General features: G+C 40.3%; 1 protein-coding gene across 2 annotated transcripts; it reads right to left on the bottom strand.

The window, feature by feature from the left end:
* Positions 1-517: 517 nt before the first annotated feature.
* LOC149827353 (ABC transporter B family member 11-like) lies at positions 518-9,063 on the bottom strand. 2 transcript variants are annotated; one of them, XM_090019301.1, is made up of 13 exons: positions 8,927-9,063; positions 7,511-7,888; positions 7,145-7,199; positions 6,819-6,994; positions 5,298-5,519; positions 4,500-4,738; positions 3,883-4,408; positions 3,514-3,787; positions 2,769-3,417; positions 2,445-2,673; positions 2,027-2,293; positions 1,655-1,918; positions 518-1,366 (listed from the first exon to the last, which is right to left on the bottom strand). In XM_090019301.1, exons 2-13 carry the CDS (start codon positions 7,784-7,786, stop codon positions 722-724), a joined length of 3,822 nt encoding a protein of 1,273 aa, XP_089875427.1. In that variant the 5' UTR covers positions 7,787-7,888; positions 8,927-9,063; the 3' UTR covers positions 518-721. The 2 variants fall into 2 exon arrangements, with proteins under 2 accessions (XP_089875427.1, XP_089875428.1); XM_090019302.1 differs by having other exon boundaries at positions 7,511-7,881; positions 8,927-9,039.
* Between the last annotated feature and the right edge of the window lie 9,656 nt (positions 9,064-18,719).

Genomic DNA, 18,719 nt, shown 5'->3' with positions numbered 1-18,719 from the left:
AGCAGGTATGAAACGACTATGCACTAAATAGCATGTACTAGATAAAATTCGTATTTGAAGATGCACTTGATCAGCTTTCGCTAGGCAGCTGCACATGAGGTGGTGCGCAGGGCCAATGAAAATGATTCAGCAAATGAAAAAGTGTTGGTACGGGACCTTTGACCATTTGGTTGGCCAGATTGAATAGTTTGACGCATCACAGGTTTGTAAAGCATTCTATGCTCGTAACAAATTAATTGCAAGTGAGCGACTGGAAGGCTTGCGGCGGTAAGGAAGGACCGTCACTTCACACTAACTTATTGAAGAAATAGGCTTGTGACAATAAGATTGTTATTTAAATCCAGTCCCATGACTTGCCACTCTTTGTCCTTCAAACTAGTGAACCAATGAAACAGTGCTCAGGAAGATAATCAAAACCTAGCTTGCGGATTCCTTAAGCTGCCTTTAAGTTGCAGCCCTTATATAAAGAAAAACGCTAGTGAACCAATGAAACAGTGAGCAGGAAGATAAACAAAACTTTGGTTGCTAATTGCACTCACTTCTCAGTCTATTCTTTGATACAAAAATGCTGCTTACTAGTTATTAATTACATATCAACAAACAAAGCTTTAATCGGAAAGAAAAAATCTTTGGGTGAGTTGTTGAGCTCAACAGTTGCGTGTAGACGCAACTCTTTCTGATTGCATGAAAGAATTACAATGCAGAGACAAATAGTTATACTTCAACTAGCACTCATATGGAGTGCCACTAGTGATGCGTAGAGCCCATCTTTCATGCCAATCAGAGTCTCATGCCTGCCCTTCTCTGCAATCACACCATTCTTGACCACGGCAATCACATCTGCACCTTGAATTGTAGAGAGACGATGAGCAACCACAATGGTTGATCTGTTCATCATCACTCTGTCCAATGCTTCCTGAACTACACGTTCTGACTCGGCATCTAGAGCAGAAGTGGCCTCATCGAGCAGAAGAATTTTGGGGTCCTTGATGATTGCCCTTGCGATGGCTATCCGTTGCTTCTGTCCTCCCGATAATTGAACGCCACGCTCCCCGACACATGTATCATATCCCTGTGGCAGCCCAGAGATGAACCGATGTGCATTTGCTGCTTGTGCAGCTGCAATGATCTCCTCTTCAGTAACAGCCCCTTGCTTCCCATATGCTATATTAGCACGGATTGTGTCGTTGAATAAAACTGGCTCCTGACTAACCAGCCCCATTTGTTGCCTTAACCATTTCAACTGGAACTTTTGAATTTCCACCCCATCGAGCAATATGTGCCCTGAATCTGGATTATAGAACCTCTCCAGTAGAGATATGATGGTTGATTTCCCACTACCACTCTCTCCTACCAGAGCAACAGTCTGTTCAAAGTAACAATTTTAAGTTAAAATATTCATGCGGGTCTAAAGCTGTAACATTACATGCACCAAATACAGAAGCACAAGCAAATAAAAATTGACTGCTGTACTTTAGCATAAGAAATTAAGCTACCATGGAACCTGGAATATACCTAAAGCCACAGATATTGTCTAGGAATATGTATGCATAATGCACTTGTAGAGACTGAGAATGCAAGCAAAATAAAAATTTAAGGATCATGTTGTGATGAATATACTTGACTAATGACATGGCTAAATGGCTGATTGTACCTTTCCAGAAGATATACTAAGACATAGGTCTCTGAATATCTCCACATCCGGCCTAGTTGGATATCTAAAAGTAACATGTTGGAACTCAATATCTCCCTTTACACTAGGAAGAGTGACACCTGCATCATTGCTTGCATCAATTTTCGATTTTCGATCTATGATTCCAAATATTGAGGCTGCAGAACACTTTGCTTTGCCTGTGTCTGGTGCCAAAGCACTTGTTTGTGAAACACCAGTTGCAGCCATTGTCAGGGCAAAGAAAACCTGGAAAAAAAGATATACCATGCCACTGTCTAAAAGAAGAAAACACGGTCATGCTGGAGAGAATGGAAATTAATGCAAAGATGAGATAATGTTGCAGATCTCACATACCCTGAAAACTTTACCAAATGTTGTCTTTCCATCCTCTACGAGACGAGCACCAGCGTAGAAGCTTACCGCATAAGTACAAAAAAGAACAAAGAAAGAGAAGCCAAATCCAACACCGCTAATGAGTCCTTGACGAATACCATGTTTCCTAGGTGCCTCACATTTTTCTTGGTAAAGATCCATCACCCGCTTTTCAGCACAGAAAGAAGCAACTGTGCGGATGCTACTGACAGCATCATTTGCTACTTGACTTGCTTCCTCATACATCACCTATGATAGTCAACACATGGCATATTATCAATAAACATAACTATAACTAGGATTAACTGAAATTTCTTACTAGCAATGTGATCCACTAAGACAATTATAGTTGCAAATGAAGAAATAACGCCAAATTTTACATTACTCGAGAAAAACCGACCTTAGCATCTGCACTAAACCCTTCCAAAAACTTTATCTGGACAAAAGCTTGTAAGCCAATCAAGGGAACCAACGCCAATACTATAAGTGATAGTTGCCAGTTCGCCACAAATGAAATCACAAGTCCTGCAATAACAGTTGCAATATTTTGTACTAACAAAGATAGTGCATCACCAACAAGGCTTCGCACTGTTGCGGCGTCTGATGATAATCTTGCACCAATGGCCCCACTAATGAAACAAAGAAGAGGGTGAAAATAATTACTATTAAGGTAAAGCATGATTTTCATAATATCACAAAGGATGATTTTTGGTAGTCCACATACCTTGAGTTTGCATCATCATCAAACCAGCTGATTTCTTGGTAAATTACCCTCTCAAATGACATGGCTCGGATTCTTTTGATAAGTCTACCACCAGCGACTCCAAAAAGATATGTCTGTATAGGTGCAGCAAGCAAAGCAACGGCTCCCAGCACCAAAAACATTAGGGACCATAAATTAGCATCCTTCCGGAGCTTGTGTGGTGGTTCAAAAAATGTTTTTATGATGCTTGCGATCAAGACCCCAAACACTGGGAATATGAGACCATGTATTGCTGCAGCAATGGACCCTAGCAACAAAATAGGAAGCTCTGGCTGGTTTAAGTATGCAAGACGGCGTAGTGAAACTTTCTTCTCAGCCTTTCTAGAGGTGTCACCACCCTCTTCAACATCGTGAACACCAACACCAGGCAAGCCTAATGATTTCGAGGAAGATTGTCTACTACCTCGACCAAGTGACGATCCTCTGCTTATGGATCGGTTAAGAGAATACCGTTTGCTCCCAGATCTACTTGAGACCTTATTAGATTCTGAATGCAGTTCAACTTCATCAACATCTGCAGTTGTCACTTGCTCCACTTGATTTATTTCTTGCAGACGAATAAGTTGAGAGTATGGCCCTTCTGGGTCTTTTGTTAACTCCGAATGAGCACCTGTTTAGATAAAACACAGTTTCAGTGAAAGTTGGAAACCTTAAATAAGCCCCTTCTTTTTCAAATTGAACAAATCTATAAAAACTTCAGACATGCCTCGCTCAACAATTTGGCCACGGTGCACTACAGCTATGAGATCAGCATTTCTTATTGTGCTTAAGCGATGTGCTATAACAATTGTGGTCCTGCCAACCATGATCTTTGACAAAGCATCTTGTACTATATGTTCAGATTCTGCATCCAATGCACTTGTTGCTTCATCAAGTAAAAGAATCCGTGGGTTCTTTAAGATTGCTCTTGCAATAGCTATCCTTTGTTTTTGTCCACCAGATAGTTGTGTTCCATGTTCACCAACCATCGTGTGAAGACCCTGTGACATGGATAAGTTAGTATTCAAGGTCAAGAATGCACGTGATAGCCTTTCATGGAATAAGAAAAGGGAACTTGATTGATAAAATTGATTACCTGAGGCAATTTATCTATGAAATTTGAAGCATTTGCAAGCTCGGCAGCCATCTTGATTTCTTCTAGTGTTGCACCAGCTTTTCCATATGCAATATTTTCTTTTATAGTTGTCGCAAATAGAACAGGCTCTTGACTTACAAGCCCAATTTTTTCTCTGATCCACCCGAGCTGAAGTTTCTTCAAATTAACTCCATCTATTAGCACCTCACCAGATTGAGGATCATAGAACCTTTCCACCAGACTGACCACTGTTGACTTCCCACTACCACTCTCTCCAACTAGAGCTGTGGTTGTGCCACTTGGCACATGTAAAGAAAAACCAGAAAAGATTACCACATCAGGCCTTGCTGGGTAACTGAAATGGATGTCCTTCAGTTCAATATCTCCTTTTATATCTTCTAGTACAATTCCACTCTTGTTATATGCATCTATCTCAGGCTTCCTTTCAATTGTCTCAAACATCTTGTAAGCTGCTGCTCTCCCAGCTGCAAATGCAGTCACAGAGGGAGAAGCCTGGCCAAGGGACCTGTTTCAGCATGACACATACATACTGTTAATAAAGAACGAGAATTTTGTGATACTTTTCAGTATCAATGTGCTATGCAGCGATAACTTACATTCCTCCAGTCAAAACAGCAAACATTGTATTGATCACCTGTCCACCTGTGTATCCTTTGTCTACAATCAGCTTTGAACCATACCACAGAGCCAGTCCCAAATTGCCAAAAAAGATTAGCATGACAGCTCCCATCCCTAAGCCTGTAGCAGCCCCTTGTTTAACGGTGGCCAGATATCCAGTTCTTAGTGACTTGTTATATTTTGTTATAGCTTCCTTTTCTCCTGTAAATGATGCAACCTGTTGACATGGTAGAGCCAAATTAGCTACCAAATTGTTACCAAAATGTTTTTAGAAAAAAGAAATAAACAGCAAGCAAAATAAACTTCCAAATATATATTATTCCTGGAATTAAAGGCACTCTGTTGCAGGTTGATTGCTTGGGAATCCCTACAACAGATAATAAAAGAAAAGAAGGAAAGAAAGGAAGAGTAGAAGAAGAGAAAAGAGGAAGAATAGAAAGAGAACTATTGTGAGGGCTCATGTCCACCCACACACCTTTTATTGTCTTATAAGACAAAAGGACATTATTGACCCTCATTACATCCTTTTCATCCACAAATAAAGCAGACAAACTATAAAGACTAGAAAACTAATTATGGACAGGAATGTCCCTATATTTTTAAATCACATCAAGGATATCATGAACGCAATGAGAACTATATTTCTGATTCATGGATAAAGTGAGGACATGTTTCAATATGCCAAAGATGTGTTGTGAAATTTGTATTACAATGTAGACAAATGAAATGAGATACCCAACTTCATAATTTGTGTAGATAAAGTGAAAACTACCTACCATTCTAATCGATCCAACTGTTTGTTCTACTACAATGCCAGCATCAGCATAAGCTGCTTGTCCACGGGAAGAAAGTTTGGATATAAACATGGACATGGCTCCACCAGCAATGATTATTAGAGGAATTGATGCCAGCATTACAAGAGTAAGAAGCCATCCCTTGATAAATGCGATCACGAAGCCACCAAAGAATGTGGACACAAGCTGTACAAACTTCCCTACCTGAAAATCAAAAGAAAAGCATACCATAAGTAGAAAGAAAGAACTGCTCCAACCAAAAAAAGTATGATCATTTAGCAAGGACATCTGAAAGTTATAAAACTTCAGAATGTCAATTATGATCATTTAGCAAGAACAAGAAAGACACTTGTGTCATTAGATTACTAATCGAACCGAATTAATTTGATCTTGCATGAATTATCATCATTGAATGTGACCAAAGAATACAATCAAGTTTAAAAGATAACAGAAATAGCAGGGAGGGTGCTCTTCAGTGTGTGTGTGGGTTTGTGTAATACGCAACTGCTGTTCAGATTCTCTGATTCTTTTCACCCTATTCTTCTCAGCTCTGCTATATCCATTTGGCACAAGGTGTACCTTGACTACCAATTTTATAGAGGACAACTACCACATGATGCAGAGGCCCTTTGGCTACCTGGTTATAGACAACAGTTGGTACTGTAACTAGTCTACACTGGGACAGGACCAATACCAATACACTCAAGGGAGGGTGATCCAAGACAGTATACCCTGCTACAGTTTCAACTCATGCTGTTCACAGACCAATCAGCAAGGAAATTTGGCCGTGAAGTCAGATCAACAACTTCTGTGAGAGAACCTGGGTATTTCACCTGCAGTTGCATGCCAATCTAGAGGACTTCAAACCGTGGTTAGTTCTTATGCTGCTACTTTCTGCTCTATGCTTGCCAACAAGCTGGGAAGTGGGGATTGGATGTGCTTTAGGTAGAAGGTGATTGAGCTTAATGCTGAGGGTGGTGACCCAAGGCTGATCAGTTTCTTTGGATTCGGCTGGATTGAGAACCAAGTTTGTGTTTTTATTTTAATCTTTTCTATTTATCATCTCTGTTTTAACGATTCTCTTATGTTGACGGGCGACCACTCGTAACCCTGTTAACTGCCCATGCTGTGCTTAATTCTTCCAGTTTCAAATAAAATTTTCTCAGTTCAGAAAAAAGAAAAGATATCAGAAATAGCAAGCACATAGCAAACACCCAATAGAAGCCAGAATGAATATCAAACACGTTGAACAATTACATGAAATCTTAAAAATTGTTTCTTGCTACAGGATACAAAAGGAATCAGGGAATCCTTCCATCAAAAAAAAAATCAGGGAATCCAATTCCATTCAGTGAATTTAACATCAAAATGAAATCATGGTTGACATATTTGTCACTTTTTCCTACATGATTGACTAGAGAAGGAATCAGCAAATACATCCATGATGTTAATCCTACAAAAACATATCATTCTTCTGAACAGATAATATGAAATGCATCTGACCTTCTCACCCATTGCATCTTGGATAAGGATGGTATCCCCTGACATTCTCCCAATCACTTCTCCTGTGTTTGTCTCCTTGTCAAAAAATTCAATGTCCTGTCTGAGTATGTTACTTAGATACAAACCCCTGATACGAGCTGCCTGCCTTTCTCCAGTAATCACCCAACATGTGACCTCTGCCAATTTTGATGAAAAAGGAGTTTAGATCGCAACAATTTAATGCATGCACGTATCTATCATGCAAAAGAATTTCATAGATAAGGCAGATTGACGACGTAAAAACAAATCACTTCAGCTATGTAACACAAGAAGGATGATGCACTCACGTAAAAACGATACGATGGCTGTGCCGATGGCCAAGTATACAAATTTAAGCGCAACCTGAAACCACAGCAGTAAACAGTCAGTCTCTCAAAAGCTGAACGATGGACAGCAAGAGTACACCAAAACAACCAAACTGAACACTCATTTATGCAAATCTAAATAACCATGAAACCCATGTAAACATCTCAAACGATAACGACAAAAGAAAGACAGAACCACCACCATATTAGAACAAAGAAAACAGTGTTAACAACCATTTTCAAAGGCTCAGAGGGATCTAAATATAAAGCAGAAGAAAATATATATGTTGTTAACTAGTGCAATTATTGCAAATTAACTCAATTATTAGGAAAAAATACAAACTTTACCTTGGAGACCACATGGACCACATCTCTCTGGTTGGATTCACCAAATGAATCGATGAGCTGCCCCAAAAGAACAGTCATAAGGGGCAAAGCCACCCCATTGGCAATGGCTGAAATCGTTCCCACAGTCATCAGAACAACATCCAGCGGGTCTGCAAAGGCAAACAACTTGTGGAAGGGGACAGAAGCAACTTTCACATTTCCACCCTCTCCTTCCTTCTTTTCTGCAACCTCGCCATTCCCTCTCCGAGGAACACCACCACCATCTTCCTTCGTCATTCTTTTTCTCCTTGCGGATACCCTCTAAAAGCGATTTAGTCTCCTTCAGTACCACCAAGAAAAATGTTCCCTTGATTGTTTTTATGCAATAAAACCTGCAAACTGCAGGGAGAAGCAATAAATAAAACAATATACTAAAATAAACAGCAATATACCGCATGTTTGATCAACTCATAAGCTTTACAAGTAATACCATAAAAATTTTCAATCAAGAAAAAAATAATCTTTGCATATAAAATCTAGAAATTGATCTTTAGCCATCAAGTTAGCATTTCAAAAGATTCAAACACAAACAAAGCATAACAAAAAAGAGAAGATTGAATATAAACAAATTTTAGATCGTGGGTGCTAATAGAAACAGGTTGTTTGCCTTTTTTTTAAATTGAAGAAACAGGTTGCTGGGACCATCTAATCTTATTGATTTCAAAGCAATTAGAAAACGAGAAAAAGCAAAACAACCAAAAAACTACAAATTAATAAAAATTAATATCCAAGTCCCATAGCCACAAAGCAGTAAGCAGCTACCTTTCACGAACATCATCAACATTTCTGTCCTCAAGAAGATTCGAAATAATTGCTTCAACTGTTTAAACGTACATACCCAGATTCATAACACACACACACACAGATGTTTTATATTCTCGAAACAACCAATAGGAACTAAGAAAAATAGAAAGAGAAATTAATCAATCGACCAACTATGAAATAAGAAAAAAAAAGCAGGAGTCTGATCAAACATATAATTTTCACGCAGAGAGAGAGAGAGAGAGAGAGAGAGAGAGAGATGTTTATATTCTTGAAACAACCAACGTGAACTACGAACAATAATCTTGAAACAACCAACGTGAACTAAGAAAAATATAAAAAAAAAAGATATTTTTTTGAGAGAAATATATCGACCAACCATGAAATAAGAAAGAAAAAACAGGAATCTGATCAAACATGCAAGTTTGGCGCAGATAGAGAGAGAGAGGATGGATTTATATTCTTGTAAACAACTCACAGTGAAATAAGAACAAAACCACAGAGCTTAATCACATAGAAAATCAAGATGGCTTTACATTCTTGGAATCAACCACCATGTAAACAGAATAGCAGGAGCTGGAATCAAATGTATAGCTCTAATGCAAAGGCACACACCTTTTACACCAACCTATGCTACCAACAATTGTAGTCACGCTTTGAGATCAAACTTCCGTGGAACACGGAATGGAACGGCTTCAACACAACTATATATAATAATCCCGAAGCATGGGACATTCTATCAATGATGTGGTGGCTTTGTCCCCAAGGCTCTGACCTCTTGAACGTCAACTGACTGAAGTCACTGGACTCTTCTAGAATATGGGTGTTCTGATCGATGGTGCCATCAACCGACATCGAATCGATCACGTTTAAAAAGACGCCCAAACGAAGATTCCACGACACTACGAGTAGACACAAGACACGCACGCATAAAAAAAGTAAGACACACATACTTTTCTTTGGGTTTATTGATTATTTTACTCACAAAGCCTCCGGCTTCCTGATTTAGAGGCGTCAGTAGTTTTTTAAATCTTTAATATGTTTTCATGTGTTTCATAGCTCCAAGTTTTTGTATGGTTCTAAATGGGCGGTGGAGCCAATGGGTGTGTGTGTTGTGTTTGAATGGGCTTTGGATGCTATTCATTATGGTTGGAGGCCACATCTCGTTCTTTATTGCAACGCGACGTCAGGGCCACTTTTGACCTGACGTGCTGCTTGTGTTTTAATGGGCTTTGGATGTTATTCATTATATTATGGTTGGAGACCACATCTCGTTCCTTATCGTAACGCGACGTCAGGGCCACTTTTGACCTGATGTGCTGCTGCCACACATTTCCTATCTGATAGATCGATCCCCCATGCATATATTAAAGATGGTTATTTATTACAAAACACACTTTTTCTAAAAGGCAAGCTGGGTTAAGCAGACCTCACCAGTCATTATTCAACGTACCACTGGGTTTTGAACCTGCAACGTCCCACACAAGGAGATCTGCGCTGACAGCTCCTACAAACCCTCGTTGGTTATTACAAAACACACTTTACATTAATAGTTTCAATGTAAAACTATGGTTTTTCTGGTAAAATCCTAATATATTGGCTGTTGATTTTTGAAGTTCTTGAGGGAGTTTTTTTTGAAAGGCAAGCTAGGCAAGCTAGGTGTTTCACCCTGTCATGTTGATTCCTCCTTGCCCTGATGTAAATACTTCTTCGGACTTCTGCAGGTGCATTATAAATGGCCTTTGGCCTAAGATCCCCCGTTAACCAAGAAAAGTAACGAGTCCCTCCCCCTTCTCTCTCTCTGTTACTCCCCTCTTTATAATTTCCACCTTATGAATGAAAGTTGCTTTTTTTGTCTCTACTGCTATCTCTCTCTCTTTGTTGCTCTCTTTAAGATTGTGTATGCTCGGATGTGATTGGACACTCTTGTGAGGAGTGTTTGTGTGCTTTCTGAACTTGAAAGGCTGACCTGGTTGAGTTGCCAGGTGCCGCACGCGGCTTCCAAAATAAGCCTGTGACAACTGGTAATCAGAGCCTAGTTGAGAATTTGGAAGAAAGGAGGGGTACTTGCTGAAACCCTCATGATGTTCAAGAATGGATGCAGAGTTTGGTGAACTCGTCGAAAAAGTTCACAAAGGAAAAAAGGCAGAGAAGGAAAAATCTGTCATAGAGTCGACAGAGATGTCTCGCTTTGAGGAAACAGTTGGTCCTCTAGATAAAAGAGTGACCAAGATGGAGAAAAAAATGACAGATTTGACAAGTGACGTTTATGGTTGCTCCTCTGCGCTAGAAAGTGCACATGAAGATTTTGAAAAATTGAATAAGGATGTGAGGGCTGAGGCCGAAGAGCTAAGGGTCACAGTCCAGGAATTAGCTGATCGGTTGGTGGCTCAGGAAACTGACATGCGGGAACTTCGGGAATGATATGGAGTCTTAGAAAGACTATTGGGAAATGAGATTGGTGGTGTGGCCAATGCTAGGAATCGCGGGGGTAATGCAGTGATGTTTCATCGTGAACGACCAAAATTGAAACCAGTGGAACCAGTAAAATTCAAAGGTGAAAGCGATGCCAGGATCATGGAAAAATGGCTATGGGATGTAGAACAATTCTTTGATCAAGCATAGATTGACATCGATGTTGATCGAATACGCACAGCAACCAGGTACTTGATTGAGAATGTCGTTGTATGGTGGAGGACGCAATATCGTGGCATGGAACGTGGAAGGGTCCCGATTGAATCATGGGATGACTTTAAAAAGGAACTCAGGGGATATTTCCTTCCACATAACGCTGAGGAACTTGCTCGTGACAAACTGATGGCTTTAAGGCATACATGAAGTATTTCGGAATACATAGCAGCATTCTCCGTAATGATGCTTGATATAGAAGATATGTCGGAAATGGATCGCATGTATTGCTTAAAAAAGGGCCTACAGTTCTGGGCTTAACAGGAATTAACTCGGATGAGACCGACAGACTTGATAAGTGCAATGACTATAGCAGAACAGATAGTTGAAAACCCAAATCGCGGGGGCCCTCAGGGACAGCCAAATCAAGGCAATGATGTCGGAGGTCAAGCCAAGAACCAGTATCGACCTCCTCCTATAGATCAGAGAAATCAGCCACAAGCACGTCAGGAGGGGATTCTAGGGAACATGCCGATACACCCAAATCTTCGATGTTGGTATTGCAGCGGAAATCATTTTGCTCGGAATTGCCCCAATCAAAACGCGGAGAATGCAAGAAGAAGGGCGGCTAATGCCATTGAGATGGAAGAAGCCCCGGTAGAAGAGGACGTCAGGATGGGGGCGGTACAAAGGGTGAATGCGCTAGGAAAATCTTCCTTTGCAACCCCCACGGTTAAGAAAGAACTAATGTACCTGGCGATGTCCATCAACGGAAAAGCTACGAAGGCAATGGTCGATACGGGGGCTACTCACAATTTCATGGCCGAAGATGAGGCCCAAAGGTTGGGCCTACAATGGGAACAAAAAGTTAGTCGCATAAAGGCCGTGAACTCCGCAGCACAACCTATTTTGGGAATCTCTCGAAATGTGGCAGTTGGGGCTGGTCAGTGGGTTGGCAGAACAGACTTCTCTATTGTTTCGTTGGACGACTTCAAAGTCATTTTGGGGATGAAATTTTTACGAGCAAGCAAGGTTGTGCCTATGCCTCATTTGGATGTTGTCAGCTTTATGAGTGAAGAATCGCCATGTATGATTCCTGCCTCGACGTTGGGGGCACCGAATGTTTGTTTGGTTTCTGCCCTGCAGATTAAGAGGGGCCTCCAACGAGGTGATCAAATATTTCTAGTGACAATGCGAGAGGAAGCCAGTGAGAAACTTCCTGCGGAAGTGCCGCCACCTATAGCTGCAATATTGGAAGAATTTCAAGATGTAATGCCCCAGGAGTTGCCGAGAAATTTGCCACCGCGAAGAGAAGTAGATCATCAGATTGAGTTGGTGCCAGGTGCACGACCCCCTGCCATGGTGCCTTACAGAATGGCCCCACCCGAGCTGGTTGAACTCAGAAGGCAGTTAGACGAAATGTTGGCTGCCAGAATCATTCGCCCCTCAAAATCCCCTTTTGGAGCCCCTGTCTTATTCGAGACCAAACATGATGGGTCCAAGAGGCTATGTGTGGACTATCGGGCTCTGAACAAGCTGACTGTCAAGAACAAATATCCCCTGCCCCTGATCGCTGATTTGTTTGACCAATTAGGGGAAGCCCGAGTGTTCTCAAAATTGGACTTGCGTTCAGGATATTGGCAAGTCAGGATTGTCGAAGGAGACGAAGCCAAAACCACCTGTGTGACGAGGTATGGTGCTTTTGAGTTTTTGGTGATGTCGTTTGGCTTGACGAATGCTCCTGCAATGTTCTCTACACTGATGAATCAGATATTCTATCCTCACTTGGATCGTTTCATGGTTGTATACCTCGATGACATTGTGGTGTATAGCCAGGATATGAAAGAACACATGCGACACCTGCGCATAGTGTTCAAGATTCTAAAAAACAATGAGTTATGTGTAAAAAGGGAAAAGTGTATGTTCGACCAAGATGAGATAAGCTTCTTGGGCCACATGATCGGGAAAGGTTGCCTAAGGATGGATAGCCAGAAGATAAGAGCTATTCAGGATTGGGGAAGTCCAACCAAGGTTCCGGAGCTTCGATCCTTCTTGGGTCTAGCAAACTACTATCAGTGCTTTATCGAAGGATATTCAACTATCGCTGCGCCTCTAACTGAATTATTGAAGAAAGACAAAAAGTGGGAGTGGACAGAAGAGTGTCAGCGAGCCTTCGAAGGTCTAAAAGACGCCATGGCCAAGGAACCAGTGTTGCAATTACCGGACCAAGGAAAACCATTCGAAGTCTATACAGATGCGTCGAATTTTGCAATTGGAGGTGTACTAATACAAAATGGTCACCCAATAGCTTTCGAGAGTCGAAAGTTGAACAGTGTTGAGCAGCGATATACAGTGCATGAACGAGAAATGACCACCGTAGTGCATTGCTTACGTGCCTGGAGGCACTACTTATTGGGGTCGACATTTATTACTGTTATCGTCGCGAAATTTTTCCCCCGTCTTCCCCTCCTCGCGGAAGAGAAAAAGAGAGAAACGCTTTCGCGATTCAAACTTTGACCGGATTTTGGAAATTGTTTTGAAATACTCGCCTCCGTTTTGAAAATTGCGGGAAAATCCATGGGATGGGGCTCGACCTGTCGGTACGAGGTTCGACCGTTCCTGCCGCCTTTAACAGGGGTAATCGAACCAAGGACCAAAACTATGCTTGACTTAGCGAAATTATCAAAGTTATGTTCTATCCTAAATGCATAGAGAATTCAGGCATGTGCTATGAGATTTTGGAAAATGCCAGTTGGAAAACATGATGTATGCTTAGAAAAACATTTGGACTTGGAAAGAATCTCCCAGGAAAAAGGTCAATTTCTCAGGAAACTCAGATAAAAAAAGGGGTTTTTGAAAACATGAGAAAGCTTATAAAGATGTGGAAAATTCAGAAATAGTTGAAAATCTTGGGAAAATGGAAGTGATTCTTGAGAAAAGATGGACTTTTTGAAAAGGGAAGCACTTCTTAGGAAAACTTGGACTTTGAGAGTTTTCTTAGGAAAATGATGGAAATTCATAGGAAAGCTCATTAGAGAAGGAAATTCAAAACTTGGGGAATCGAAATCCTGAGAATTTTATCTTTTGAAATATTTGGAAATCGATTTTGGATCTTGAAGAAAGATTGGAAAACTCTTTTGAATATCTTAAGAAAATATCATTTTCCTGGGAAAACTGTGAAAAAAACTTGTCTTTGGAAAACCGATTTTTGAAAAATTCTTAGAATTTCTTGAGAAATCGATTTCTTGAGAATGAAGTTTTCTTGAGAAAATCTTGAGAAAATCAATGATTTTATGATGCAAATGACATAAGTGAATGAATGCACTTTGAAAAGATTTTCTAAGAGATTTGTTGGAAAAATATGCATTAAGTCAAGATAAATCCTTCACATATCCTGACTGTGGCCATGAATATGTTCAGAATTTAGTTGATTTGATGCACATGATTTTGAAAACTTTGGAAATATGATGTGCATTTTAAAATAGCCTAAGAGTGTAGGCTCAATGTGACTAGTAGAAAGATGATGGATCTGGGTCTCGTCCATATTCCGACTAGGGCCGTAAATATGGATCCCACCGAGTCCATCAACTCCCTAAGAGTTGGTGCACGTGCCATTCGTGAACATCCATAGTGCTTTTGAAATAAAATGCATGAATCATATAATCAGGATATTGCATAAATTCAAACTATATGACATGCATCCTAGTCTAAGCAGGAAATTAACTCTCTTATTCCAAAATTTGCATTATTACATCACTAAATAAAGGAAATAAAAGAAATTTGCAGACTTCAGCTCCTTCTTTGGAATGTCCCTGCCAAGCTTGAAATAAAGTTAGCTCAAATATGTGGGTTTTTCCAAGATTTTCCAATAATATTATGAAATTATTGGATTTAATTGGATATAAACCCTATTCTCATGCTTCCTTGATATTTTGAAATGATGAAAATACTAGAAATTAAGTAGAAAACAATTTGAAATTCGGAATTGAGGTTAAAATGACCAAAATACCCCTAATTATAAAGTTATACCTTTAAAATCAGGGTTTTTGAAGGAAAACTTGGTAAAATTGAGATTTTGAAATTCAAATTGAATCCAATGATGATGAAATGCAGTAAAAGATATGATGACATGCTGCTAGACACATTAAGACTGTAAAATCAGAATTTGGTATTTTGCAATTTATCAAAAATAACGATTTTCGCTTGTTTTTCGCTTGGATCCGGGTCCTGCGGGACCCTGTTTTGGTATTGTGGCTAATCCGAACCTCAAATGGATTCCAAATTGCACCAAATTCGGTATGAAGCATCTACCTACTCTGATAAACAGCCTAGAATGCTAAAAACCATGAAATGATATGATTTAAATGCTAAAATTCAAGGAAAGTCCTAAAATGATGGATTTTGCCTATGGATCCGAACCAAATGCAATGCCTAATATGATAATGCAAGATTTACACCATGGAAACTTCTGATATTTTGCAGACTGCTAAAAGACCTGAAATGGAACATTTTTGGTTTTTACATCCTTGGGATTTGAGCCATGGTGAGTTCAATAACAGAGATTTAGTTCTGACAGAGGTAAAAATCACACTAATCTGATGAAAAATGCTAAAGAAATACAAAACGGCCATGGAAATTTATGAAATTAATCAGAGTTATGAAAGACTTCTACATGAACAACTTTCATGTTTATGACGTCGGCATTTGATCAACGGAAACACAGATACAAATATAACTATCCCTGCCTAAACTAACAGAACAGACAAATGTAGCAAAATAGGGGGCTGACAAGAAAAATCCGACGCAGGGGTCAACGCTGTTTTAAAAATTACAGGATTTTAGATTCAAACAGAGGACATCTCGGAAACCACTTTCACTTTTTACAGTTTCGGATTTGGAGCAACACACAAAGAGAAACCATAGCCCTAAGTCGATCCAAGATCTCAGAGGCCCAAATTAGGCTCTGACACGTGTACCGACATCTCGGATTTTTGTCAGACATAAAACAAAATCAGAAAAATCTGATAAAATCATATTAAAAACTAGACATTCTTCCGAGTTCAAAACATCTTTCGGATCGAAAATCGGATCTCCCATGAGGGATATCTCGATTTTACAAGTCGGAAAATGATTTTCAAAACGTATCCCGGGTAACAAAACCCGACTTGCCATTTTGAATGTTTACCGCAATAAACAAATTCAAATACCTCCGAATTTTTGGCAAAATTTCAGGGACACCTAAGGGCGCATTCCGTGATTTTTTTGGGATTTTTAATAAAAAACAAATGCATGAAATGACGTGTGGACTGACTGACAAAAACAGAGACCTACTGAAAATAAGCAGAATTGAAATAAAGGCTAAATTAATCCTAATTAATTCATGAAATGTACTAAATGAATGAAATAAAATACAAATTAAACCTAGCTAACTATATTAATGTTAAAAATCATCAAGGAAGCATAATGAAACATTTTTATGTATGTCGTTTTATGAGAATAGCTCAATCCATCCCTCGGATGAGCTCTTTCTTCAAACGACTCCCGATTCGAATTATGGAATCCAATCAATGGGAAAAGAAGTGCACCTTGCTTCGTTACGCAGCGTAGGAGCTCTGGAAAGGGGCAGCTATCACGAGCTTCCTTCGTCCTTCGCTCCAAGCTTCGGATGGTCCACCAAAATCGACCTCTGTTGGAATTGAATTGGCCACAGCACGAGCTCTACTCCACCTTCTTCAATGCGCCAAAGGGGGCACGATTTCTACAGTTCAAAATCTGATTCTAGGAAGGCTAGGTCGGATTTTCCAAGTTCACCAGAGCTAAAAAAAATGATCTCCTTTAGGCTGGGCGTGAACCCTTGTTTTTATAACTTTTCTGAAAAATTTTGAAATTCAAACAGGCTGGATCTGAGCCCTCCATGTGGCGCCATCTCAGGGGGTGCCATCTGAGGGGTTTGAAATTCGAATTTGTCTTTTGCAGGGAGCCCTCAGGTGGCGCCACCTCAAAAGGCTATTTTGATTTTTTGAGAAAAATAAAAAATGGAAATTTTGTGGGTGAGACACCTCAGCAGGGGGAATTTGGAATTTTTCAAAAGTTTGCTTGATTCTCTCTGCAGGGAACTCCCAGAAGGCGCCACCTCAGAGGGTGCTCTCTTGGAATTTGAAATTCAAACTCACCTTTTGTAGGGAGTCTTCAGGTGGCGCCACCTCATGGTGGGCTACCTTTATTAAAAATAAAATAAAAATAAAAATGGAGCCAAGTGGAGTCCTGGAATGGTGCCACCTCAAAAGGTGTTTGACACATGTCAGAAGGTCAGAGCAGTGGGCTCAGAAGGCGCCACCTCAGAGGAATTTGAATTCTACCTTTTCTGGAGAAAGGAGATCTGGACATGTGGCGGACAAGTGTCAGCCGTCTGGAGAGGCTTTCTCAAATGGCGCCACCTCAGGGGGAAGTTTGAAATTCAAATGGAGGTTGGTCCTAGAGGAATGGAGGATGGACATGTGGCGCCACCTCAGGGTGGCTCCTACAATGCCATGTGGCAAGAGGGAGGAAAAAGAGGGCAATGACATGTGTCTCCTACTTTTCTGAAAAAAGTAGGGAGAGGACATGTGTCCTCTACTTTTTCTGAAGGAGTGAGAAGGAGACATGTGTCACCTTCTTTTCCTGAAAGAAGTAGAAGATGACACGTGGCAGAGGGGAGAGAAGGAGGGCCAAGCCATGTGGTGCCATCTCAGATAAGATGAAAAAGGTAGGAGTTCAGGATCTGCGCCACCTATGAGGAGGTTTGAACTTTTGAATTCTAGTTTTTCTGAAGAAAGCAGGAAATGACACATGGCAGTTGCTTTTTCTGAAGAAATGAGAGCTTGACACGTGTCCTCTGCAGGAGACACTCCAGATGGCGCCACCTCAGAGGAGACAAGCCTACCTTTTCTGTAGGAATTTAGGAGTGACACATGTTTCCTACTTTTCTGAAAAAAATAGGGAGAGGACATGTGTCAGGCTACTTTTCTAGAAGGAAGGAGGGGTTGACACGTGTCCCCTGCAGGAGACACACTTCAAGTGGCGCCACCTCAGAGGAGACAAACTCCACTTTTTCTAGACAGGACAACCTATGACACTTGGCATCTTCTGGTAGTCTTTGAAATGACACATGGCGCAGGATGGATAGGGTGACACATGGCAGATAAATGGGATGACATGTGGCGGCTTCTGAAGGTAGCCCCACACTGACACTTGGCATGAAAATGGGAGGAGAGAGAAAAGACAAGTGGCACCAATCCAAGGGACAAGGCTCCTATATTTTTGGGTTTTTCGAAATTCAAATTTTCAAAAAGGAAAGCTTGTGTGACACCACCTCAGTGTGGGTCCCACATTGCTTCTTTATTGAAATAAGGATAAAACCACAACTTCTTTTTTGGAATTTTCATAAAATCTGGACTAATGGGCAAAACAGGAATTTTGGAAAGAGTTGGCCCTTGTAGGGCGATTTTGTAAAAGAAAGATATTTGAAATTGTCAAAAAGGGCAAAATCTGAGGTGAAGTGACTCAAATCCATATTGAAAACTATCCAGATGGTTTTCCTGAGGAAATATTTTGAAATTCAGAGTCCTGGGGGTAAAATGGGAAAAATTGATAATTTTGAAGACCCAGGGTTTTGAAATCAATTTTGAAAATAGTTAAAATTCTAATCTGGATTTAAAATTTTGAAATCAAGAGTTCTGGACCTCGAAATGACATGTTGTGCAGTGCAGTGATTTGAAACGCTCATGCAATGATATGCAAT

Source organism: Nuphar pumila, chromosome 10 (assembly GCF_984573655.1).
Source record: "Nuphar pumila chromosome 10, dmNupPumi1.hap1.1, whole genome shotgun sequence".
Classification (NCBI taxonomy): domain Eukaryota; kingdom Viridiplantae; phylum Streptophyta; class Magnoliopsida; order Nymphaeales; family Nymphaeaceae; genus Nuphar; species Nuphar pumila.
This window is presented reverse-complemented; position numbering and strand designations above follow the sequence as displayed.

Excerpts from the sequence above, each read along its gene's own strand:
- LOC149827353 (XM_090019301.1), bottom strand. The coding sequence starts at position 7,786 with ATGACGAAGGAAGATGGTGGTGGTGTTCCTCGGAGAGGGAATGGCGAG. Across the intron at positions 3,418-3,513 it reads TGGCCAAATTGTTGAGCGAG|GTGCTCATTCGGAGTTAACA; the intron begins GCATGTCTGAAG and ends TTATCTAAACAG. Across the intron at positions 1,367-1,654 it reads TTAGTATATCTTCTGGAAAG|ACTGTTGCTCTGGTAGGAGA; the intron begins GTACAATCAGCC and ends TACTTTGAACAG.